At 43.7% G+C, this 25,128-nt stretch overlaps 1 protein-coding gene across 2 annotated transcripts in view; it reads left to right on the top strand.

Moving 5' to 3' along the window:
* The window catches only part of LOC135220491 (ADP-ribosylation factor-like protein 6-interacting protein 1), a 106,212-nt gene that overhangs the window by 7,883 nt on the left and 73,201 nt on the right, over window positions 1-25,128 (top strand). For both annotated transcript variants that reach the window (XM_064257626.1, XM_064257627.1), the window contains exons 2-3: window positions 16,455-16,588; window positions 21,209-21,296. In XM_064257626.1, coding sequence (XP_064113696.1) covers window positions 16,455-16,588; window positions 21,209-21,296 — 222 coding nt within the window. The remainder of the gene's footprint in view (window positions 1-16,454; window positions 16,589-21,208; window positions 21,297-25,128) is intronic.

Here is a 25,128-nt window from a genome sequence, read left to right as displayed (position 1 = left end):
GAATGACCATCTACTGCTGTGACGCTAGTATTCATCGTCTTCGGTATTACGAGAATTTTAAACGAGATATCTATTCGACTCTCATCTTTCTGTTTACCGCACGGTAACAGAATTCTGTAATAGTCTCTTGCTGCATCGTATCTCGATAATGCGAATGATTTTTTGCGGAATCTGAGTTTGTCCCTCAAATATCTTGTATTCGGGGGAGGAGGTGGTGCAATTGTTCGTTGTTCACCCCGGATTAGCAGATGTATTGAAAGACATTGCCTACTCCCACACCTGCCAGCTCTACTTCCAAACGTTCAGCCCATGAGAAGCAGTTCTTCAGGCGGCTCTCTGTGTTTCATTACTGAAGAACGCCCTTGCTTTCACTGCACACCGGACAGCAATGAAATGGCGGTTAGCGTTTTCAGTCATTTGTAAGCACAGGTTTAGAATCTTGAGATTCCTTCTCTCGATTCAGCTGGAAGACGTAGGTTGCATTCATTGCCTACCTTCGTCTTCAAACGTCACATAGTGTTGTTTTCTTCTAAGCTGAGATTCAACGTCTATGAGATTTTCTTGCCATCAGGGACCTCGGTCTTTTGAAGGCAATTGACTTTCGCCTTTTGAGCTATGCATTAAGAGAATCATCGCCGCGCTGTCCGGCATCGGTGACTAACAAATATTTTTATTTGTTTGGTCTCTCAGCATAACTCTTTAAAGGGCTAAGGTCACGTGACTTACCCGATGCTTGGACACTTGCCTCTACTGATTCCGAACCAGTCAGTCGGCAGCTGTCAGAGCGCCCGAGTCAGTTACGAACTATGCTGTGGACTTAGTTCGGTTGTTCCAGAGCAATCATTACTTCGTCTTAATAGCTTGTCAGTATGAGTACTGTACATAACCAAAGTCGAGAAGAGGGATAGGTCATACGACCTATCCCCTTCTTTTCGTCTTAGGTAACTGCATGACTTCTCTTGAGAAAGTCAAGCACAAAGGGATGGGGATTTGTGACGCTCGATTTCGTACCGATCTTCGTAGCGAAGACTCAGAACCCTTCGGTAACTGACGATTGGTTTCGAGTCCTTCACAATACCCTCCCTAATGGACTTCACCGCCTCCGATACGAAGGCTATGCTGCTTTGTCCTGTGAAGGCGCGACGGAGCTGTCTGAAAAGAAACTCGACACCCAGGATGAGTGTGGACGCCTCTTCATCATTCTCTTTCTCGCGTTCCGCAAGAACTTCTCCGTGGCGCAGGTAATGAAGGCAGGCGCCTGGTCCAACCGGACCACATGCACCTCCTTCTACCTTCGGGATATTGCCCACAGTTCCTTGGATCTTTTTCCTTGGGAACCGTGGTGGTTTGCTCAACACGTTGTGTAGTTAACCCAGACCCTCGCAGGCTGAACAGCATCGAGTCCTGGTGTGACCGTAAGAATGGATGAGGAATGATGAGTGTGACTGGCTCCTCTTCCCATCTTTTTCTTCCCTCTACCTCTGGGTAGAGGGACATGGTCGTCACCCTGCTGGGTAAGGAGGGCGAGATGCAGGTGAGCTACTCACCTAGAGCACCATCCTATCCCTTTCAGTAGGGATAAGGAGTAAATATCCAACCACTTCCTCCAACAAGGGGGAGGAAGTGGTGGATGCCAATTTTGAGACAAACCCATCATTTTATGATTGTCTCTTGCAAACAGGAACAAGTTCTTGCTTGCTGGTACGAAGAGATACGCTTGCCTCTCTCTTAGTACTTGGCCCAGAGGTCTGACCATTGATCCTGCGGTGCACACCCCGATCAATCGGACAGAGGTTTGGATCCCTCCCTTGCTCTTACGACCAGGGAGGCACTCCAGGGTTGGACGAACACCAGTCTGTTCACCAAAAAGACTCAGATTCCTCCCACCAAGAAGTGAGTCTTCCTATTGTTAAAGGACCGAGGGTTTGTATTACGTATCGGAACAAATGACAATTTGTCGAAAATTGCATTTTTCCAAACTATACAAACCTGAGGTCCTTTACATATAGTCCCACCTCATGCCACCCCTCACTCTGCAACTTTTTGCATGGGCCTAAAGCAAAAGTGATTCTTCACCTGCCCGCGCGCACGATCGGACAAGCAGTTAACTACCGTTCTCCCCTTGTTCGAAGCTTACGACCGTCCCAGCTGCCGCTAGTTACCTTCCTATTGTTAAAGGACCTCAGGTTTGTATAGTTAGGAAAAATGCAATTTTCGACAAATTGTCATATTGTATGCCTTTTGCTAAGAAGCTTTCAATAAGAGAGATAGTACAACCTTTCAATGCTGTTTACCGTAGGTAACATTATTAAAGGATTCTATCGCAGCAGAACATTATATTATATAATGCTCTCAGGCTTACGAAAGCATAGCTTATTAGAGTACCTGCTCAGAAGAAGATGGATGAGTCGGATGGGAAACATTCTCTTTGTGGCAGAACTTGTTTCCCTGAATGGACTATACTACGTATATAAAGTTTTGTTCATGCCACTTACCTGACAGATATATATATAGCTGTATTTTCTGACGTCCGACAGAAATTTCAAAACTCGCGGCACACGCAGTGGGCGGCCAGGTGGTAGTACCCATTCCCGCCGCTGGGAGGCGGATATCAGGAACCATTCCCATTTTCTATTCATATTTTTTTCTGTCGCCCGGGTCGGTCGGTAAAACATCTGTTTACCAGACCTCTGCTCAGGATTTTTTGGAAATTGACTCGCTTTTAAGTATCTGATTGATTTTTTTGGTATTGAATTGGATTGTTGAATTGGCATGCGCGATAGTGGACCTTTTTTTTATTTTGGATTGACTTTTCTATATAAGATATGTCTGGATCAAGTGTTGTGAGTTTCAGAGTGTGTGTGAGGGCTGATTGTAAGGTGAGGCTACCGAAAGCATCGGTAGACCCCCACACAGTATGTATGAGTTGTAGGGGCTTAATTGTTTGATTGATTAATCGGTGCAATGAATGTGAGAAATTGACCGATGATGAATGGAGAGTTTATGAGTCCTATCGCCTTAAATTGGAGCGCGATAGGATCAGGAGGTCTTCCTCCAGGAGTGGTTCTTCCAAAGGTAAGACTAATATCTCTCCTGCATTAACACCTGTAGTGTTTACAACCCCTAAACCTGTGTTGCCTTCGGGCTCTGATTCTGTGTCGGGAGAAGCGAATGCGCTCTCTCTGATTTTAGAGTCTCTTCGCACTCTGGAGACCAAAGTGAAAGCCTTAGAAACTGGCTCGGTGCTGAAGTGTGTGATCGTGCCCCCAGTGTTGTGGAGGGGGCGTCAGATCGGCCCCATAATGCCTCTAGGCCTAGACCTCTATCAGACTCCCAAGACCCAGGGAGTAGGATGGTCGAAAGCCGCAAGAGGGTTACGGGGGCTTCCCACCGATCTGGCGTCCCTTCGGCAGACCCTGTAGCAAAGACCCAGGCTGCCAAGGACCGTGCACGAGCGCGCGTCCTGAAAGAGTGCTTTTCGTCCTCCGAAGCGTCCTCCCCGCGCAAGGGGTGGAGCGCTCGGAGAGACTCTCGTCCTTTGAAAAGGACGTTTCGTGCGGAGGACGCGTCACGTCCTCTTTCGCCGCTTTCGTCGGAGGACGCGTATGACGTTTTTCCGCCTCAGAAGAGAGGTAGGATCTCCTCCAATGAGGACGCTAGGTTGCGTGCACAGGCGCGTATACCTGAGAAGCAGGTAGCTGTACCTGTGAGAAGGAAGGAGGCGTCCCCTCGCCCCTCGTCTTCTCACAGGATCAGTCCTGCTGCCTCTGTTCATTCTTCCCCAACGAAGAACATTCTTTTGTCCCTTCAGGACCAGCTATCCTCGCTTATGGCTCAGAGGACTCGCCCAGCAGCAGTCGAGCCTAAGCGGAGGAAGGACCTTAGACTGCCGTCAAGAGGACTAAGCAGTCTTCCTTCTCCTTCACCTACTTCGTCTCGTTCGCGATCTCTTTCTCCTTCGGCGATTCGCCGATCTCGTTCGTCCCTAGAAGGACGTTACGTCAGGACGCTTTTGAGGAGGACGCTCTTTACGAGGAGGGTTCGGCAGGGACGCTCGTCAGGACGCTTGTCAAGACGCTCGTCAGGACGCTTGGCAGGACGCTAGGCAGGACGTTTCGTTTTCAGGACGTTGGCAGGACGCTCAGGCAGGGACGTTCGGTCAGGGACGCTCGCAGGACGCTAGACAGGACGCCCGGGCAGGACGCTCACCAGGACGCTCGCAGGACGCTTGGCAGGTTGGAAAGCTCGCCAGGACGTTCAGGCCTCCTTTCAGACGTTTTTGGGAATTCTGACCAAGAAGTCTTACCCCCAGACGCTAGTTTACGCGCACAGGCACTTATCCAGCGAAGAAGAAATGTAAGGACGCTTCTCGGCAGGTGAGAGTGCTGTGGAAGGCGCTGAGGACGCTCGTCCTCCTCAGGACGCTCTACCTTCATCGAGCAGTAGCGTCATAAAGAAGACAGCCGAAATAAGGCTGCCTCTAGCAAGGATAGGGGTCCTTTGATCAAGCCAAGACCTGACATCAGGACGCCCTCTCTGACAGACGGTCTCCTCTTCCGTTTAGAGAAGAAGGGAGCTAAGTAGTTTCGGCTGAATCGGTTTTGAAGAGGAACCGGCTACAGCCCCGTCTATCTCGGACTATAAAGTCCTCGTACGACTCTTGCGCTCTTCTTTTGAAGACAAATTTCAGCCCGCAGCTCCCAAGTCTCCTCCTTCGCAGTTTTCTTCATCTAAAACTGGAAAAACCCCAGAGTTTGTGGAGATGAAAACTTCTCTCTCTACGAAACGTGCTTTTAAAAAGCTCCAGGATTGGATGGTACGAAGGAGAGACCAAGGCAAGACGACCTTCGCCTTGCCTCCAACTAGACTTAGTGGAAAAGGGGCATTTGGTATAGAACCAAAGATGAAGTGGGAGTTGTATCCCTTCTTCGGCTCAAGGAGATTTCTCCAGCCTAGTGGATTTGCAGAGGAGGTCGCTTTTACCCTCTGCTAAGGTAACATGGACCGCGTCGGAGACTGACCATCATTTGAAGGGTCTGCTCAGGACGCTGGAAGTCTTCAACTTCCTTGACTGGTGTTTGGGAGTTCTGGATATGCAAGCGAGAAGCCCAGAATCTCTCAGTCTGGGGGAGCTGTCCAGCGTGTTAGCATGTATGGGACAAAGCCGTCAGGGATGGTCGGAGGAGCTCGTATCTCACTTTGGAACGGCTTTATTAAAAAAGAGAGCTTTGCTGTGCAACTTCACAGCTCGTTCGGTGACTCCAGCTCAGAAAGCGGATTTGCTGTTTTTCGCCTCTTTCGAACCATCTCTTCCCGTCCCCCAGACTTGGTAAAGGAGCCTGACGAACAGCTTACAAGAGAAGGCAACTCAGGACCTTTTGGCCCAGTCGACAAGACGGTCAGCCGTACCTTCAACCTCTTCACTGCGGTTCGACCGCCGAAGAAAGTAAAGCCCTTTCGTGGGGCTCCCCCCTCCCCCCGAGAGCAGCTCCTCGAGGGAGAGGGTTTTCACGAGGAAGAGCTTCCTTTAAGACAAAGCCTTCCAAGTGAGAAGCATGTCCTTCAGACACCAGTCGGAGCCAGACTGAAGTTTTTTGCGGGAGCGTGGAGAGAGAGAGACACGGACTCTTTGGTCCCTCAAGATCGTGGAGCAGGGTACAAGATCCCCTTTTTAGATCTGCCTCCTCTTTCTACGACTCCCAGAGACCTTTCTCCATCCTATCAGGGAGAAAAGAAGAAAGTATTGTTCGATCTCCTTCAGCAGATGATCGCACAAAAGAGCGGTGGAACAAGTCGCGGACCTGGGGTCGCCAGGTTTTTACAAGACAGAATCTTCCTAGTACCGAAGCAGTCGTCAGGTTGGCGTCCCAGTTTCTAGATGTAAGCAGGCTCAATCTTTTCGTGGAAAAGAACAAATTCACGATGGAGACGCCTCATTCTGTTCTGGGAGCGTTGAGACCGGGCGACTGGATGGTATCCTTAGACTTGCAGGACGCGTACTTTCACATCCCGATCCACCCTCTTTCAAGAAAGTATCTAAGGTTTTGTCTTAGACAACAAAGTATGGCAGTTCAGGAGCTATGTTCTTCGGACTGACCACGGCTCCGATGGTGTTCACAGTAGTAATGAAGAACGTAGCGAGGTGGCTACACTCTTCGGGTGAATAAAGAGTTTTCCCTGTACCTCGACGACTGGCTGATCAAGAGCGTCGTCGAGCAGAGGAAGTGGTCTGAAGGACTTGCAGTTCACTTTAGCCTTAGCGGAGTCCCTGGGACTTCTGGTCAACCTCGAAAAGTCGCATCTGACCCCAACACAGTCCACCATCGTGTATCTGGGGATTCAGATGGATTCAGTGGCTTTCGAGCGTTTCCGTCCCAGGAACGTCAGCGGCTAGGCTTAGAAAGATCTCAGCCTTTTCTAAGGAAAGAGACTTGCTCGGCGAGGGAATGGATGAGTCTGCTGGGGACCATTTCCTCGCCAGAAAGGTTTGTTCCTTGGGAAGACTGCACATCAGGCCTCTCCAATTTTTCCTTGCGGACGAGTGGAAGGCCAAGGACCGATCTCAATGCCATATTGAGAATATCGCTTCCAATCAAGAACCACCTAAGATGGTGGTGGAACCCTCAGAAGCTTCAAGAGGGCGTGTCCCTAAGTCTTCTGAGCCCCGACCTAGTGTTGTTTTTCAGACGGCTTCCATCACAGGATGGGGAGCAACACTAGGGGGGAAGGAAGTGTCAGGCTCCTGGAGAGGGGAAACAGGTAGCCTGGCATATAAATCAAAGAATGCAGCAGTATTTCTGTCCCTGCAGTTCTTCGAGAAGAGTTTGGAGAACAGATTGTTCAGATAAACTCGGACAATACCACAGCACTCGCTTATTTAAAAAAACTAGGGAGGAAACACACTCCAGACCGTTGTTGTTTTCCCTAGCGAGAGAGAGATTCTGCTGTGGGCAAAGAGAAAAAAAGTGACTATCCTGACGAGATTCATTGCAGGAGTGCAAAAACGTCAGGGCAGACCTTCTCAGTCGTCGGGTACCAAGTCCTACCGACGGAATGGACCTTGAACGAAGACGTTTTTTGTCGAGACCTGTGACGGTTTGTGGGGACGTCCACGTGGTTCGACTTATTCGCAACGTCAAGGACCAAGAGACTTCCTCTTTACTGCTCCCCGGTCCTGGATCCAGAAGCAATCGCGGTAGACGCTTTGCTTTGGAATTGGACGGGCCTAGACTTATACGCCTTCCCACCATTCAAGATTCTGGGGGGAAGTCATGAGGAAGTTTGCGGCCTCGGAGGGACGATGTTAACCCTGATCGCTCCGATGTGGCCAGCGAGAGAATGGTTCACAGAGGTCATGTCTTTCCTGGTAGACTTTCCATGGACATTGCCCTGGAGGAAAGATCTACTCAAACAGCCTCACTTCGAAAGGTTTTCACCAAAACCTCTCCGCTCTGGGTCTGACTGCGTTCAGACTATCGAAAAGTTGGCCAGAGCGAGAGGTTTTCAAAACGCAGCTGCGAGAGCAATCGCACATGCGAGACGTGCTTCCACAAGAGCTGTTTATCAATCGAAGTGGGCTTCCTTCAGGGCATGGTGTAAAAAGGAGGAGTTTCCTCTTCCTCGACCTCTGTGAACCAGATAGCTGATTTTCTGCTCTTTCTCAGGAACATGCAGAAATTAGCGGTCCCTACCATCAAGGGATATAAAAGCATGTTGTCAGCGGTTTTTAGGCACAGAGGCCTCGACCTGTCTGACAACAAGGATATTCATGACCTTTTAAAGTCTTTCGAGACCTCGAGGAGGTTCCTCAAATGAGACCTCCATCATGGAACCTGGATGTAGTCCTTAAATTCCTTATGTCAAGCACTTTTCGAACCGCTTCAGACAGCGTCTCTTCGAAACCTGACAAGGAAGGCTCTTTTCCTAACTTCTCTTGCGACGGCTAAGAGAGTTAGTGAAATTCAAGCGTTTAGCAAGTTATTGGGATTCAAAGGGGACAATGCTGTCTGCTCGTTGAACCCAACTTTCTTGGCGAAGAATGAAAATCCTTCGAACCCTTGGCCGAAGTCTTTCGAGATCAAGGGTATGTCAAGTCTGGTGGGCCGAAGAACCAGAGAGAGTCCTGTGCCCGGTCAGGGCTCTCAAGTTCTACGTGCATAGAACGAAAGAGGTAAGAGGTCCCTCAGGTAACCTCTGGTGCTCTGTAAAGAGACCAGAGTTACCTTTATCGAAGAATGCTGTTGCTTTCTTTCTAAGGGACACCATTCGGGAGGCTCATTCATCTTTCCAGAAGACTGATTTGAGCCTCTTCCGAGTAAAAGCGCACGAAGTACGAGCTGTCGCTACCTCTCTTGCCTTCCAAAAGAAACATGTCAACTAGGACATCCTTGATTGCACCTTTTGGAGGAGCAACTCCGTCTTCGCCTCACATTACCTAAGGGATGTGAGAACGATCTATGACGATTGTAATGCACTGGGCCATACGTTTCTGCGGACACAGTTTTGGGGTCCGGAAGTAGCTACTTTCCTATCCCTTAGTTAGGTTTAAGTTAGGTTGTTGTGTTTTTAGGTTGTGGTGAGTCTTAGGTGAAGATCTCCCATCCTTTAGTTAGTTTTTAAGGGGTTTTTGTGATAGTTGGTCAGGTGGTGGTCAGTTGGCTTCGTTGCCCTCATTGTATGGCCTCGATGATCTTGTCACGCTGAGGTCTCGCACCCAGTTGACAGATCATCCAGAGCGCACCAGCACTACAGGTCTCCACCTGGCTGGCAACTCTGTGATTAAGCAAAAAGCAGCCTTACGTGACAGTAATCACATAGTCTACTTTGCAAACAGGTAAGGAACCAAGATGTATATCATCTACTTAATTTAAGTTTCCTAAAAAATCCTATTCTGTCTCTTCCCACCATCCGAAGGTGGGATTCAGCTATATATATATCTGTCAGGTAAGTGGCATGAACAAAATGTTATTGTTATTATACAATTAAGTTTGTTCATACTTACCTGGCAGATATATATAATTAAAGTGCCCTGCCCTCCTCCCCTCAGGAGACAGAGACATTAATAAAAATATGTAATAGAAAATGGGAATGGTTCCTGATATCCGCCTCCCAGCGGCTGGGAATGGGTACTACCACTGGCCGCCCACCACTGCGTGTGCCGCGAGTTTTGAAATTTCTGTCGGACGTCAGAAAATACAGCTATATATATATCTGCCAGGTAAGTATGAACAAACTTAATTGTATAATAACAATAAAATTTTTTCCTACTAAGAACAGAATTAACATGTGAAAGGATGTCGGGTGCCATAAAGGCACAGGTGTTCTGGCACATAACCTAAAAAGAATTAGAAGGAAGCGCCAGCCTGGCACATAGCGCTAGAAGCGCCAACCTGGCGCAATGCGCCAGAAGCGCCAGCCTGGCGCAAATTGCGCCAGAAGTGCCAGCCTGGCGCAGTGAGCCAAGAGCACCATCCAAGATTTTCTCGTATTAGCGAGTTATTAATCTAAGAGTCCAGTAGCCTCTCGGACACCAGGCTCGGTAACGGCAAGATTCGTTCCTGATTTCGTTACCCATTTAATCACTTAGGCCAATTCCACGACTCTCATATTGCAAAGAGCATCGAGAATCTCTTTTTTTCGCTCTGTTTCGCCTTAACAAAGAGAACCTTCTCGATCGACGATAATAACTGTTAACATGTTTAACATTTATTGGAAAGAGTTGTGAGAACCTGCGGAAAGTCTTCTTCATAGATCTCTTAGTAAGGTAGAAGACGAACAGGCTTCCTATAGACTGCTTCCTTTTCCTCGAACCAAGAGAGGTAGCAATATACGCCATCTTTATTTTTTTTTAGAAAGGGGAATAAACTAGTCTTTTTTCCCCTAAATATAAATTATTTGCAGAATTTAAGATAAAGGGCATCAAAGAAAGAGAAGATAATACTTTATGCCTCATATTGGCCTTAGAGAGGTTGGATTCACAGAGGTCACGTTCTTCTCACAGCATGTTTTGGAAGTCTTTTCCAAGACAGTCTGAATATTCTTTCAGCATCTGTTATAAATGGACCTTAACAACCTCTCCACTCTGAGTCTGTCTGCGTGCAGACTGACCAGAAGTGGACATGAATGAGAGGATTTTTCAAGGTAAATGACCATAGTCATGGACAAGATATAGAATTGCTGCAGATCGTGCTAGAGGGAATGAGGAAACTGTCCTCTTTCCGATACCGTCTGTGAACCACATAGCGGCTTTTTCTTCCTTTCAGAGGGAAGAATCACCTTTGTATATATCTGCTATCAAAGAACGCAGTAAAAGGCTATACTCTGTCTATAAAGGGATTGGAGATAGCAGAGGATTAAGATCTTCGGGATCTTATACGATACCTCAATATGACAAGAGTAGGATATCATGTACTTCTAATGGGATCTTTTTTGTGGCCACAGATTCTATGTTCCGACAAGATGGAACTGCTCCTCATCAAACTTCTTTGAGAAATTTTTATGAGGGAATTCTTTGTTTCTCTTGGTCCCAAACGATCAAGAAGACAAGTGAATTTTTTTAGCATTGGAATCTCGCATCAGATTCTATGGAGATTAGGCAATGGGTTCTTGCCAGCATAGTATGTCTGGCAAAAGAACTAAAACCCCTTATTCCTGATTCAATGTTTTCAGATAGAGGTTTCGTTGTCCAGGCAGGGTACTTACGTTTTCATCTACAGCAGAATGGTTCAAACGCTTGCTTACAGAGTCTTTGGAATGCGATGACGGCTCGAAATGCTTCCCAGAAGGTGTTCAGAGGGATACAATAAAGAGCTAGAAATCAGGAGTTACTCCCAATTTCAGCTCGGAGTCCTCCTTCGACTTCCAAGCTTCTTCCCTTCCTCGGACAAGGATAGGGAAGATTCTGCAACGAGAAGCCCCTTCAACAGGTAAGAAGAGATCTCGTGAGCAAGGGAAGTACTCAAGAAGGATCCTTCTCGGAGGAAGACTCTTATCTCTCATACTGTTAGATATCCTATTGTATACTGGATGTAGCTGACTACAATCACCTCCCCTTGCCGGAGAGGCCAAAGCTCAAAGTGGAAGAATTTCTTCCACCCTTCTCCACTCTTGTGATTTACTATTGTGGATATTTAGGACTTTCGGACAATGTAGCGCCAACCAGGAGCGTTATGCTAAAACAGGCGTAAAAAACAAAAACGCCAGAGGCAGACAGCCCAAGAACACTGTCATTGTCTGATGAGGAGAAAGACCGGGCCTACAACCTGACACAGATGCGCTAGATGCGAACATATAGGACAGATAAGAGTGTCCGATGTGGACATTGCCAGACATCCTCGAGACTCTACCAAGCTTGAAGCTCCGGCAAGTGGGGAGGAGCCAACCAGGCGCGAGGCGCCAGGCAGGCGCGAGGTACCAGCCAGCCGCGAAGCTCCAGGCAGGCGCAAGGCGCCAGCCAGGCGCGAGGCGCCAGGCAGGCACAAAGCGCCAACCTGGCGCGAGGCGCCAGCCAGGCGCGAGGAGCCAGCCAGGCGCGAGGCGCCAGCCAGGCTCTAGGCGCGAATCTCCAGCTAAGGCGCGAGGCGTCAACCAGATGCGAGGCGCCAGTCAAGTGAAAAGTACCAGACAAGCGCTACGCTCCAACCAAGAGCGAAGCACCAGCCAGGCGCGAGGTTCCTGCCAGGCTTCAGGCTTCAGACGGGAGAGATCCATTTCAAGAAAGCCCTGGTCTTTTTTGAAACATGGAGATCTCCTAAGCACTTCATAAGTGACTTGATTCCTTCAAACAGCTGAGAATTAAAAGCGCAGGAAGTGCGCGCTTTTGCAAATTCTTGTTCTTTACATAACAATATGTCATATAAGACATATTAGCTGTGTTGTACGGTACACGGCAACTCTGGTGTTGACTTCTCATTACACAAAGGATGTCAAGTTAACCTACGAGAGATCCTTCTCTTTTGGTTTATACGTTTCTGCGGATACGTTACTGGGATAAGGAGCCGACACTGATCCTTAACTTTGAGTTAAAGTTATTTAACTTAGTGAAATTATTGGGGTTTTTGAAAGGAGTGTGGGGATAACTCTGTTCAATTTGAGCGCGAACCCTCGTGTTAGGATCAGGTGATCGGGATCGGTGTTGCGCTCCTTCATAAGGTGTTTTGTCATAGAAGTGATCCAGTACCCATTGACAAAGTCCTTTCAAGCTCTGCCGAGTAAGCGGTTCATACCCCATCGGCAGACCCACAAGAACTCTTAGCCATAGATCACATATCTCGCTAAAGTCTTGAGGTGATGCAGACTACCGGGCAACAGCCACGAAGTCTACCACCTATCAGATAGGAACCAAGGTTTATTTATACCTACAACATATGTTGTTCACCTGTCTATTCCATGTTAGCTCTCTCTTACCCTCCACCAAAGGGTGTCAATCAGCTATGTATATATCTGACAGGTAAGTTGATTGTATGAAAATGATATTGTTATAATACAATAAAGTTTCATACATACTTACCTGGCAGATATATACGATTAATGGCCCACCCAGCCTCCCCGCAGGAGACAGGTGGAAGAGAGAAAATATGAATAGAAAATGGGAATGGTTCCTAATCCTGCCACCCAGGGCAGGACGGTAGATCACCTGACCTACCTGCAGCGTGTGCCATGAAATTTGAATTTCTGTCAGGGACGACGGAGTCTTAGCTATGTATATATCTGCCAGGTAAGTATGTATGAAACTTTATTGTATTATAACAATATCATGTTTGTAACCCTCCTCGGAAAAACGTTTTCTCCTGATGGTAACGTTTCCCAGACTCTGAGAGGCCATCACCGCTGCTCGTACTCGCGTCTCCAACTGCTAGTTCCGCTGGGAAGGCGAGCGAGTATCCAGTCTTCCTCCCCCATTCCCTCTCTCCCTACAGCTACGAAGGAAAGGGGAGGGATCCTGCTGAGCGTTCTCCTTAGGATTCCACGTTGGGGACTGCGTTCCTGGGAGGACCTTCGGGTCCTACCGGTGTAAGTCCCCATCGTTGAGGAAGGATCCTGCCCCATCCTCGGTTTCTACGGGAATCGGGAGGACCACCAACCGATGATCGTCTGACGAATTCGGTGGGGGTTTCGCCGAGTGCTTAGAATTCTTCGGAATTTCTAGCACTCTCAGTGTTTTCTGGTTTTCTACGATCTGCAAACACTTGGGTGAAACCACGGTCCAGAGTGGGCTAGACGAGAATCCCAGATAATTGTTACTACAATAGTTGGGAATCTCGCCAAATGCTCGAATTCCTGGAATTTCTAGCGTTTGGAAGAAGCACTGCTGCTGAAGGAAGAATATCTCACAGTAGGCGGCCAACCCTGGAATAGAGAAGAACGGGTGGGAACATCCAGTTTGGCTTGAACTATCGTCTTCGGTATCCTGTTATCACCATTGAAGTCTTCCTTTGGGGAAAACTTCTCCTTCACTCTCTTCATTAGAGAATGAAGGGTGTTGGCTTCCAGTCCTTATTCTCATTCCTCGATTGGAAAAGAATTTAGGATGGAGGTCTTTGTACAGGAACCTACAAATATACTACGTATATTGCCCTCGTGACATGATTCTGTTAATCAGTTGAATTGTCCGAGGTGTAGGCACATACTGTAGTTAACTCTACGGATTGTGACCGAGACGAATGGTATCTTCTTAATTGAACTGCAACTTGGGACTGCCTGCAACCTCCCAGTAGTTACCAGTTTCGATTTTGAGATACTTATGGTATTGTTACGACAACACCACAGCTTTTGTATTCACCGAAATCCGTTTCGTTTAAATGCAAATGCTTGAGCATATTTTTTTGCGCTTGAATGTTCTAGCCGAACGCATTCCTTCTTGGAATGGATTACCTGGCAACTCAGATGATGTGAGCGAGACCTAGCGGTGTATTGGGCTGCTTGCCGCAGCCCAGTACCAGCTGGCTCTCCGAGATGCACGGTCGGTTTATGTCTCTCTCCTCTATAATGATTGACCACCGAACCGTATCTCTGCCTGACCATCACAGACTTAGGTCTCTGGTTGGGTGGGATTCTCACATACGTGAATGACCATCTCTACTGCATCGCCTTGGACATTGCGAGAATTTTCAGACAGAGATATCTCAATAGACTTATCATCTTTCTGATTACCGCACGGTAACAGAAGTCTGTAGCCTAGTCTCCCGCTGCATCGCACCTGCCGCTGCGATAATGCGGAACGATTTCTTCAGACATCTGAGTTTGTCTTCTAAATATATCTCGTATTCGTAGGTGTGCAATTGTTCATTGTTCACCCGGAATTGTAGATGTATAATGGAAGACATCACCTGTTCCCCGCCCTGCCAGCTATACTTCCAAGTATATATATGTCCTCCCTGGATAACCTGAAAAAAGATGATGATTCAGCCCATGAGAAGCAGTTCTTCAGGCAGTACATCCCTGTGTTTTCATTACTGAAAAGCGCTCCGCTTTCATTGCAACTACGACTTCTCACCGAACAGCAATGAAATAGCGGTTTAGCGTTTTCAGTCCTTAGTAAGCACAGGTTCAGAATCTTGAGAATTACTTCTCTTGATTCGGCTGTGAAGACATAGGTCTGCATTCTCCTTCCACCTTCGTCTTCAATGGCGCATAGTGTTGTTTCTCCTTAGCTGAGATTCACCTACTATTAGAACTTCTGTCTTGCCATCAGGGACCTCGGTCTCTAGAAGGCAATTGACTTTTGCCTTTTGGGCACATGCCTTGAGAGAATCATCACCTCGCCTTCCGGCATCGGTGGCAACAAATAGAAGATTTGTATGGTCTCTCGGCATACCCCTTTAAAGGCGAGGGTCATGTGACTATGCTCAGATGCTTGGACAGCTCGCCTCACACAACCAAACGCAGTCAGTCGGCAGCTGTCGAAGCGTCCAAGTCCGTTACGAGCTATGCTGTGGACTTAGTTCGGTTGTTCCAGATCAATCATTACTTCATCCTACTAGCTTGTTCCAGTACCCATACCATCGACACCCACCATGGAGTGTCGGTGTCCTATCCACTACAGAGACTGAGAGACTTCGCCGCATTGGGGTTTGAGACCACGAGAGACTTCGCTGCAATGGGATACGAGAATGCGAGACACTTCGCTGCAGACGGATAGACCAGTATGGGTACTGGACATCACCGAAGATTATGTCAAGGAAGAGGGATAGGTCATCGCGACTATTCCCTTCTTCCCCTCCGAGTAGGGGAACTGCATGGCAGGGGCTTTGGATAGCTAATTCACCTTTAATATTTCTACTCTAGGAACACTATGCATGCATAAGGGTTTGTGGGCGTAGTACTTGGAACACTCCCCTTTCTTTTAATTTCCTTGTTCATCCATCATTCATAATGAAGATTGGAACTTCCATGGTTACAAGCCTCTATGTCTAACTTGTGTAGTTATAGTCTTGCCATCATGACGAGAGCTCTCTGGCGTGGTGTTTAAAGATCTGCCCTGTTGCCAATTTTACAAAAACAACAACTGACCCATGTGTGACAGACCTTTGAATGTCTTTGAGACAAACCCCAAGGCTATAATTATAAGATTAGTGAGGCTTTTCATTCCCAGGTACTTCAATTTCCCTCCTATTCGGCCCTGCCTCGATCTCTCTCTCCCCTAAATCTTACAGCTGTCCGAGCAAGAGCTTTTTGATGGGATAGCATAGGCCCTCCATTTGCCTTTTCCTCTAGAAAATACCTATTTGTTTTGTATATGATTGCCTCTTCCCGGCTTTGAAGTGGACGTCTATTCATGGCTGTGAGATGACCAGGAGTGACTTAGAAATCTGCATAACGGAAAAGATATGTGATATCTGTAATGGGAGAAATGGTTTTATCTCTGTTGTTGTTATAAATTTGGCAGATATGTGGAGATTAAACACATGTGGGAGGACCCAAACGCCCCGCCAGAGAGCTTTGGTCATTTTGGAAATACTATACGTAGTTGATTCATTCAAATTTTTACAAGCATCATTTTGTGAGGTAAAACAAAGTTTTTCATCTTTAACTCATCAATCACATTGAAGTAAGTGTTCTGTCCATTCCCCTTGTTCTGGCTGTTTCTGCTGAAGACTGAGGGTGGCTGCTCTTTTTTTAACTGTGGCTCAAAAATGTTCATGCACTTAGTGTCACTGAGTGGTTAATTTTTTGCCATTTTTCTGGATCTTTATTTTCAAGACTTCAGAATCACTGAGTGGTTAATTTTTTGCCATTTTTCTGGATCTTCATTTTCAAGACTTCAGAATCCATGTGTCTGGGAATGCAGCACTGCTGACTAATGCTAATTATTAGGGGTTGTGTGAAAAATCTTGAGTTTTATTTATCAAATAACTTCAAACTAGTTCCTAATGGATGTTGTGGTCTTGAGTATGTTTTACATTTAGACAAGAGAAGCTAAAAGAGCTAATAAAATTTTTATATTTTTTCTACAGGATCAAAGGGTAAAAACACTCCGCCGGGAGCTGGAAGGCTGGCGAGAAGTGCTCTGTGCAGCATATTCAGTCTTGATTTGGGAGAAACAGTACTACCCAGCCATTTCTGTTTCAACTGTCACTGCCTTGTTCTTGTAAGTTATTTTGAGTGTAATCGCCACTGCTGTTTTTCAGAAATTGTTTGAGTTTCAGTGTGAACCTCATTGTAATTCTTGAAGACTAAATTAATTCCTTTTAAATGCATGCATTTAGTTGTACTGCATCTCAAAAATGGTTCAGGGTTTGGAGAGAAAATTTTTTTGAATGTAGCAGTTATGCTGCTGCTGTGTTACATAATAGAGTTTTCTCTTAGCTGTATTTTGTCATTCTTTGGAAACCTAAGTATAAGATTCATTTCTTCAGACTGCTATTATCCCAAATCACACAGGAGGTGATGCCTGTCATATTTTCAATTAGATATTCACCAAATATAAAGTTTGATAAATATGTAAGCAAAGTGAATCGTGAACCACTCTCCCAAGTGAGTTAAGATATGTGAAACTTAGACTTTTTAAACTAATCTCCCTAGCTTATAAAGTTTGAACTGTTACAGTAATGACTGTTTATAAAGCATTGGGTTGTATCAATGATGACATTTAGAAATTTAATGTACTTGTAAAAAGCCAATTTTTTTTAATACATAAAACATTGCTACTTGACAAATAACATTGAATAGGAATCACTTTTTCACTTGGTGCTTTGAGCTTTCGTTATGTATGATTTATGTGTGTAGTAAATATGGGTAGATAGATCTAATTACACTTGTAGAAGCATTCTATCTGTTTCATTTGAAGAAAATGTAACAGCTCCAGTCATGCTGTTTTATGAATGAATATCTGGTTTTTACTGTGTCATATATGTATTAAACTTGGGCAGGAATGTGGTAGTTTGGCTCTTGAAGTTTATCAATAGTAGTATATATGGTCTTTAATGTGGTAAGCTAATGGACCCCAGGAGAGATTCATACTAAATGTATTTGTCTGCATGGACATAACTTGAGTTCCCCTTGCTTATATTGTTGTATTTATTTTATATTATACAATAGTTAATGTTTATTTGTTATTCATTTCTTTCACATAAGGATTTAGGTACATGTCACAGGTTGCCTTGCCATACAGGGTATCTGTCTGAACCTTTGTGCCCCAGAACTCTGATTCCTATATGGATAGTTACATAATTGCCATTTAAAAAGACAGAATGGCTGACTCCAGTGTTGCTACTGTAACCAAATAATGATTGCTAGTGTGATAAAATAATTTGTAACAGGAGCCAACCACCCAGACAAAGAACAAAATGATATAAAAGAGGAATTTACCTTTTAGATTATAGTTTAATTGACTACTTAGAAATATACCTGCAGACATTTTGCAAGATAAAACATACTAATCAAAATATGAAGGAGCATTTAAAACTCATAAACAACTCAGATTTGAAAACCAATGCCAGTTTCGAGGCAGTAATTCCCAATGTAACTGTACATGAATATGTTCCATTTTTGACAAGATTAAATAAATTTTAGATTGACACATAATTGCATAGTAGAAACTGTTCTCTGTCGCGAGCTGTGTGTAGCTTTATTATTCCTCCCTGATCAGAAGGCAAGCATTTGAAAAATTCAGGGAAGAATGCAAACCACTGCAGATGGAGGAAATAATTGCCGTCTCTACAATTAAACATTAATGAGGATGTATGGCTACAGAAAGCCACCTGTATGGAAGACATTGAAGAGGGATTACCAAAGGCAACTAGAGGGGTAATATGAAGCTACGTATTCAGTGTACAAATGCATGCACATCTTTACATAAGTAATTTCAAAGAAGTTCAAATGGAAGAAGTTATGCACAGAATTGATTTAAATTTCTGTTCTATGGGCCAATACATTGAGTGATTCAAAATCTTGTTTAGTAGGTGCATTCATTGAATTATTGCAAAGAAAATTTTATGTAAGGTTAGCTTTTTATGGCTTTTTGTTGTAAACAAATAGTTTCTTAATGTTTTATTGTTAGGTTAAATATTTTTATTCTCTCAAATGTCTTCCTGAACTTTGGGCACTGTAATTTTGGTGCACAAGTTTTTTTATTGCAGCTGTTTAAACTAGCTCATTTTAATTAACACATTTGGGCGTAAGTCTTCATAAACTAGCTCTTTGATCTTATAATTTCCAAACATTGAGGTTTGAATGTAAAATGACAGGACTTTTCAATCTTAAATATTTGTGGAGAAGAAATGAGTGATTTCCTGCTGCACGTACTTTGTCTATTAGCATATCTCTTAAACATTGCTGTGAACATACTATTTTTGTCAGCAGATATATATGGTATGGTATGGGTTATCTAGCGGCAAAGGAAGATTGGTCGAGCAATCTTTTTCATGATTAACAGTTTCAAGAAACAAAGTGAAAACTACTGATTATGGTTAGGGCGAGGCTATGGAGAAAGAATGAAATTCTGGCTTATTTACAGAAAGTACTATGTATATAAGCAAATCCCTCCCATCTCATAAGAGGTGCCCATTTGTATTTGCTTTTTAACTACTTGGGTCCAAAATGTTTAGCACCTAGATGACAAAGTTAATGATATGATAGAGAGGTAAGTGACAGGCCAAAGGGGTTAGTAGCAATACTCATAACAGTAGCATATGTGCATATGCAGGATATTTCAGGAAGGGCTAGGATATATGTAGCTCTGTTACCCTTAGAGCTAATGTTCTATTCAATTACCAGTTTGCCCTGTAGCAGTTTATATTGTCATCACATTAAATTTTAACTTATGTTAAATAGCCAATGGAGAAAAGCTGATGAAAATTTTGTTAAAAGGATAATTGCTGTTCATGGTATGCTACACACCAAAGTGGCCAACAAGTTGTAAAATTAGGAAAGCACAGGAAAATTACCATGTGAAGAGGAAGATTGTACCTCATATTTGTGACTTGAAAAGTATTTGATAGGTCGCCAAGACAAACATTGAGATGGGTATTGAAAAATAGAGGGTACCAGTAAAACTTGTTAGTCTACAGTCATGTTACCTCACCATAATGCATGATGTACAGACATGAACAGGTATTATGTATTAGAGTAGTTTGGGATAAATGTTGGTGACTATCCAGGATCGACGCTTGAGCCCTTTGCTGTTTTGCCCAGTAATGGAGGAAGCTAAAAAGGAGCGCAGAAAAGGATGCCCTTGGAAGCATTCATGTAAATGATCTAGTGTTAGCAGCAGACAGGAACAGATTGTGGAAATATTTGAATGGCGGATGAGCAGAATTGAGGGAAAGAATTGAAAGTCAGTGTAAGCAAAATAGAACTTTTGGTGGCTGGAAAAGATGAAAAGCACAGTCTGAAAAGTGTTGCTGCTTTTGAAAAGCTGTTACTAAATTTTGTAATGATTGTAACTATTGGTGTCACAAGAAATGCTCAGGATTACAAATTGTATTAGAAGAAATGGTAGGATGATAGTTGGGAACTATGAATTTGGGAGGAGAAGAATAGTAGCAGTTGCAGTCTGGATAAAATGGCTAGAGCTAAATTACTAGCAAATAAAACTGCACTTTTAGTAGAGAGCAAAGATTTTAGGAGGTTGCAGAAGGCCTTTAGTATTATGTGCAGCAGAAACATGGGCACAGTCACTGAAAATGGAGTGCGTTTTGAGAAGTAGTAACACTAGAATTCCCCTGAAGGAAAGTTTTATCGTGAGGAAATGGTGGAGATATGTCCATTGGCCGGTGGTGTGATGGGATAGGAAACATCGGGGCTGAAAAGCAGTCGCCATGAAGTTATCTGTATGAATCATGGAAAATTGCAACATAGGAAGACCTATGGGTAATGGAAATTGAGGAGGAAAGTACACAAAATGCAGTGGAGAGAACTTTTTGCAAATCTAACCTCATAAATGAAAAAGCTGATACAAAAGTGCCTTCAGATGATGATGGTTGGTGTTAAAATATTCTGCTGTTGTGTCAGTGAACTGGTGAGTTATAGGGGACACACATTAGAATCAATTATTGTTAGTGAAAACCATGTTAATAAATACATATGTATACTGTACCATAGGTTGATAATCATACAAAGTCACATATTATGTCTCCTAAGATTTATAAAAGAAAGAAATTCTTTCCTACATTCACAATTTGGCTTCCTTTTATAGTTTATTTGAGGTTATACAAGAATCTGGTAAACTCTGCAGCTGTACTCAACCTTTACAAGCTTTTGATACATCAGCACCTTTTCAATGATCAGCTTTTAAATCTTATACGTACAGGGAGTACCCAGTTATCAGCGATCTGATTTTATGGGGGCTTGTCTACTGCCAAAAATATCCAAAAATCTGTGATTTTCAGCACTGCAATGTGCCGGTTTCCAGATATTGGCACCAATATATGCATACCTTTTAGAGGTGCCATTAACCCTGTTATCGGCGCCATAAAGCGCCAATTTTTGGTTCATCGGAACGGAACCGCAGGGACTGCCTGTATTAAATGTTTGATTGCAGTTAAGGTCAACAATTGCCTGAAGATTTGACTCTCAGAATTATTTGCAAAATTTCAATTGGATATCAAAGCATTTTCCATAGTGGAATAAAAATTAGAGCTTGGGTAATAAGGATGAGCTAGGTTTTTTCACTAAATACTACTATGCTGAGAGTAGTTGTTTTTGTACGGAGACAATGTACTGTATACAGTAATATTTTAACATCTGTTTATTATGTCTTCCCTTTTAGGATGGTATGGTACGTCGAACCTTCAGTGTTGACATTAATCTCTGTTACTGGCATAATCATAACTGTGTGTGATTACTTGGTCCCACAGGTAGGTACATAATAACATTAGTAATATACATAATGTGAGAAAAATTATTAGCTTCAGTGGTGTAATAATACATAACCTCTTGGAATCTTACTTCATCTTTGGATGATCTGTAGTACCATCTGCAAATGGTATATGTGATTACGTATGTTTTACAGATGTGCTTAATGTGTTATTTGGAATGAATCTTACCTACTGTTGAAGTTAGCTTACATCTTCATGCCATTATGTGCGATTGGCATAAAAAAATAAAAACGTTGATAATTTGCTAGGACTGTGTAAGCACCCATTTCCCATCAGTTGGTGCTGGAATGTGTATGCTCTTATCAGATACAGATGGTGTGAATTCCTGTTAGTAAAAATTTCCATGAATTTTGGCTGATTTTCTTATGTTTTCTGTTTTTGCATGATGCCATCTGCAACAACAAGAGATGAAAGCATTAGACTGTACATACATATTGGAAAGAGTTTGTAGAAACCAAAGGTTTTGTTTGTGTATAGCCATGTAGTCTATATATATGTTAGCCTAGCTGTTGATGCACAAGTGTGATTTTCTTGATGTGGAAGTAAGGAGTTATCTGATGAGTGTGAAAATTGTGACGTATCGGAAGATGCTAGAGGGAGGTAGATTAATTAGACAATTAGATAGGGTACACCATAAGCCTACTCAGTCGTTTCCTTTTGTCTTCTGGTATTGCTTCCCCTCCTCCTCCATTAGCCTACTTGGTAGCTTTGTTAATTCCTTGCTCACTCCTTCTGCTCCGCCTCCTTTTGCTCCCTATGTGATTCGGGAGAAAAATCCTCCTCGCTGTGGGACCACCCTGACATGGTGAGGGGGATGATGAACCCCTATACTACTCCGATAAAGTTGTCAGAGGCAGGGCACTCTTCCTTGCTCTTATGACCAGAAGGAATAATCTGTGTCTGCTGAACTCCAGTCAGTTCTAGAGGCTAACTCATTCCTCCCACCAATCAGTGATTCTTCCTATAGGGTTTGTATGTCGTGTAGGAACAAATCATAATTGTTGAAAGTAAATTGTATTTTTCCTAACTATACAAACCTGAGGTTTTACATTAATGCCCACCTCATGCTACCCCACAATCTGAAACCTGGGCCGAAAGGCAAAGTGGAGTGTTTACATCCGGGCAGGCGGGCCTATCCGCCTACCAGACGTAGTTACTGCTTGACCACCTTGTTCAAGAATTTAATGGCTGTATTCCAGCCTACGCTGAAAGTAAATTCTAATGTAATGTACCTCAGGTTTGCATAATTAGGAAAAATGCAATTTATTTTAAAAAGTTTTGATTTTGGGTGGTAGATGGATTTACTTTCTTATGGTGAGTAACGATATTATGCATATCAATTTGGGGGTTCAGCTAAAGTGGGTGCCTCAGGACAGAGTTAGTTGTGTACACGACTTCAAAGAGAGATGTACAGTGGACCCCCCGTATTCGCGTTCTCCGGATTTGCGGACTTCTCTCTGGGCCATGTTTGCCCATTATTTGCGGGGGGATTCGCCTATTCACAGGATTTTTTCCGGCGAAAATAATCACTAATTAGTGTATTTTGATGTTATTTTCATGACTAAATACATTTTTATGGTACAAAAATGATTTACTAATTTTCAAATGCTAATATTGATTAATACTGTATTAGTAAGTTCAATAAGATTAAATGATATCACATAATAATAAAAATAGTAATTTCTCTCTCTCTCTCTCTCTCTCTCTCTCTCTCTCTCTCTCTCTCTCTCTCTCTCTCTCTCTCTCTCTCTCTCTCTCTCTGTTAATGGCACTTTATATATTTCTAATGGTAAAATGTTGAAGATGACTTTGAAATGATATTAGTAATACCAATTCAATGGTATATTTGATGTAGGATGATACTTAAGTATACATTTGGTATTTGAACTTTCGAGATAGGCAGATATAGGCATTTTTAGAAGAGAGTTCTAACTATTCGCGGGTTTGAGCTATTCGCGGGGGTGCCTGGTACACATCCCCCACGAATACGTGGGGGGGGGGGGGGGGGGGGGGGGGACACTGTACTGCCTTTCTCTCTCACATGTGTTGTTATATATTTGCTCATAAATATAACCAGGAGTTGCTCTTGGTTTTAGTTCTTATCTTTTATGATAGTATGTCAGTTATAATTAAAATTTTGCAAATAAAAATGCAAAGAAATATTAGAAAAGACACTTATAATTTAAAAAATTTACTGCATCTTCAATCTTAATAAATTTATGTAAATTTTTATAACAAATATGCTCAGAATTTGTTACTGATTTTAGTTCTTATCAGTTTTGATATTGTGTGAGCTGTAATTATAATTTGTTCCTACACAAAGGTGGTTAGGCAGTAACCTCTACCTGGTAGGCGGATAGGCCCATCTGCCTGGATGTTAACACTCCACTTTGCTTTCCGCCATCTTCCAATGAAGGCGTGTGTTTGTGAGCTCTTGCTGACTAGCTGTTGATCACGATTTTTCTGGTGAGATATTGTTGTTTGTTGAGGTGCGAGGGTTTTCTTCCCTCCAATTTCAGTTAAAATGCATATGCTCGAGTGTATCTTTTTTGTGCTCGATGGTTCTAGCTGAACACATTCCTTCATGGAATGCTCTACCAGGCAACTCAGGATGATGATAAGTTGAGTGAGCGTTGTATGGTTTTGCCTCAGTACTGCTTGCTCTTCGAGATTCTTTTCGGTTTGGTATTGTCTCTCCTCTGTCAAGGCTTAACTACCAATTTGAATCTCTGCCCGGCAATCACAGACTTAGGTCTCTGATTGGCTGGAAATCTCGCATACATGTTTGCCCATCTCTCCTGCACCACATTTGCCATTGTGAGAATTTTCAGAAAGAGATATATCTCATTAGACTCTTTATCATCTTTCTGTTTACCCCACGTTATAACAGAAGTCTGTAGCCTAGTCTTCTGCTTCATTGCACCTGCCCCATTGGCCGCTGCGATGACGCAGAATGATATTCTTCTGACAATTTGAGTTTTTCTTCTAATATACAATTTTGTAATTCGTAAGGTGTTGAATTATTCTTTGTTCACCTCGAATTGTAAATGAATATCCGAAGACTGCCTGTTCCCCTCTCGACTAGCTCTGCCTCCAAAGTAAATAGAAACTTCCTCCCTGATCCAACCCATGAGAAGTGGTTCTTCAGGCAGTACAATCCCTGTGTTTTCATAACTGAAAAACACTCTTGTTTTCTTTGTTAACTCCGATTTTCTCGTCGAGCAGCAATGAAATAGCCGATTAGCTTTTTCAGTCCTCTGTAAAACAACAGGGATTAAAGCTTTCTTCACTGGTTGGTGTCATCAACGGGACTTTTTCTATGATCAGAATCTTGAGTTTATTTCTCTCGATTCAACTGTGGAGAGGTAGGTCCACATTCATCTTAGTCATTCACTAGTAATATAATATTGTTTCTCCTTGGTTGAGATTCAACTACTGATGAGAAACTTCTGTCTTGCCATCACAGGGGCCTCAGTCTCTAGAAGGCAATTGACTATCGTCTGATGTGCGCATGCCTCCTGAGAAACATCATCTCGTCTCTGAACATCGTCAGCGAACAAGTTGGACGATTTGTATGGTTATTCTCAGCATAACCCTTCAAAAGGCAGGTGTCATATTGTGACTACGTCTTGGATGCTTGACAGCGCAGTCAGTCGGCATCTGTTAACGAGTCTGAGCCCTTCATGATCTGCACAGTGGACTTTGTATTGGTTGATTCAGATCAGTCATTACTTTGTCCTATTGGTGTGTTACTGTACCTGCAAGGGATCGACACCCATCATTGAGAGTCTGTGTCTTTATCTGCCACAGA

This window comes from Macrobrachium nipponense, chromosome 2, assembly GCF_015104395.2.
Source record: "Macrobrachium nipponense isolate FS-2020 chromosome 2, ASM1510439v2, whole genome shotgun sequence".
NCBI classification, from domain to species: domain Eukaryota; kingdom Metazoa; phylum Arthropoda; class Malacostraca; order Decapoda; family Palaemonidae; genus Macrobrachium; species Macrobrachium nipponense.
The sequence above is the reverse complement of the archived record's forward strand: the minus strand, read 5'-3'. Positions and strand labels throughout refer to the sequence as shown.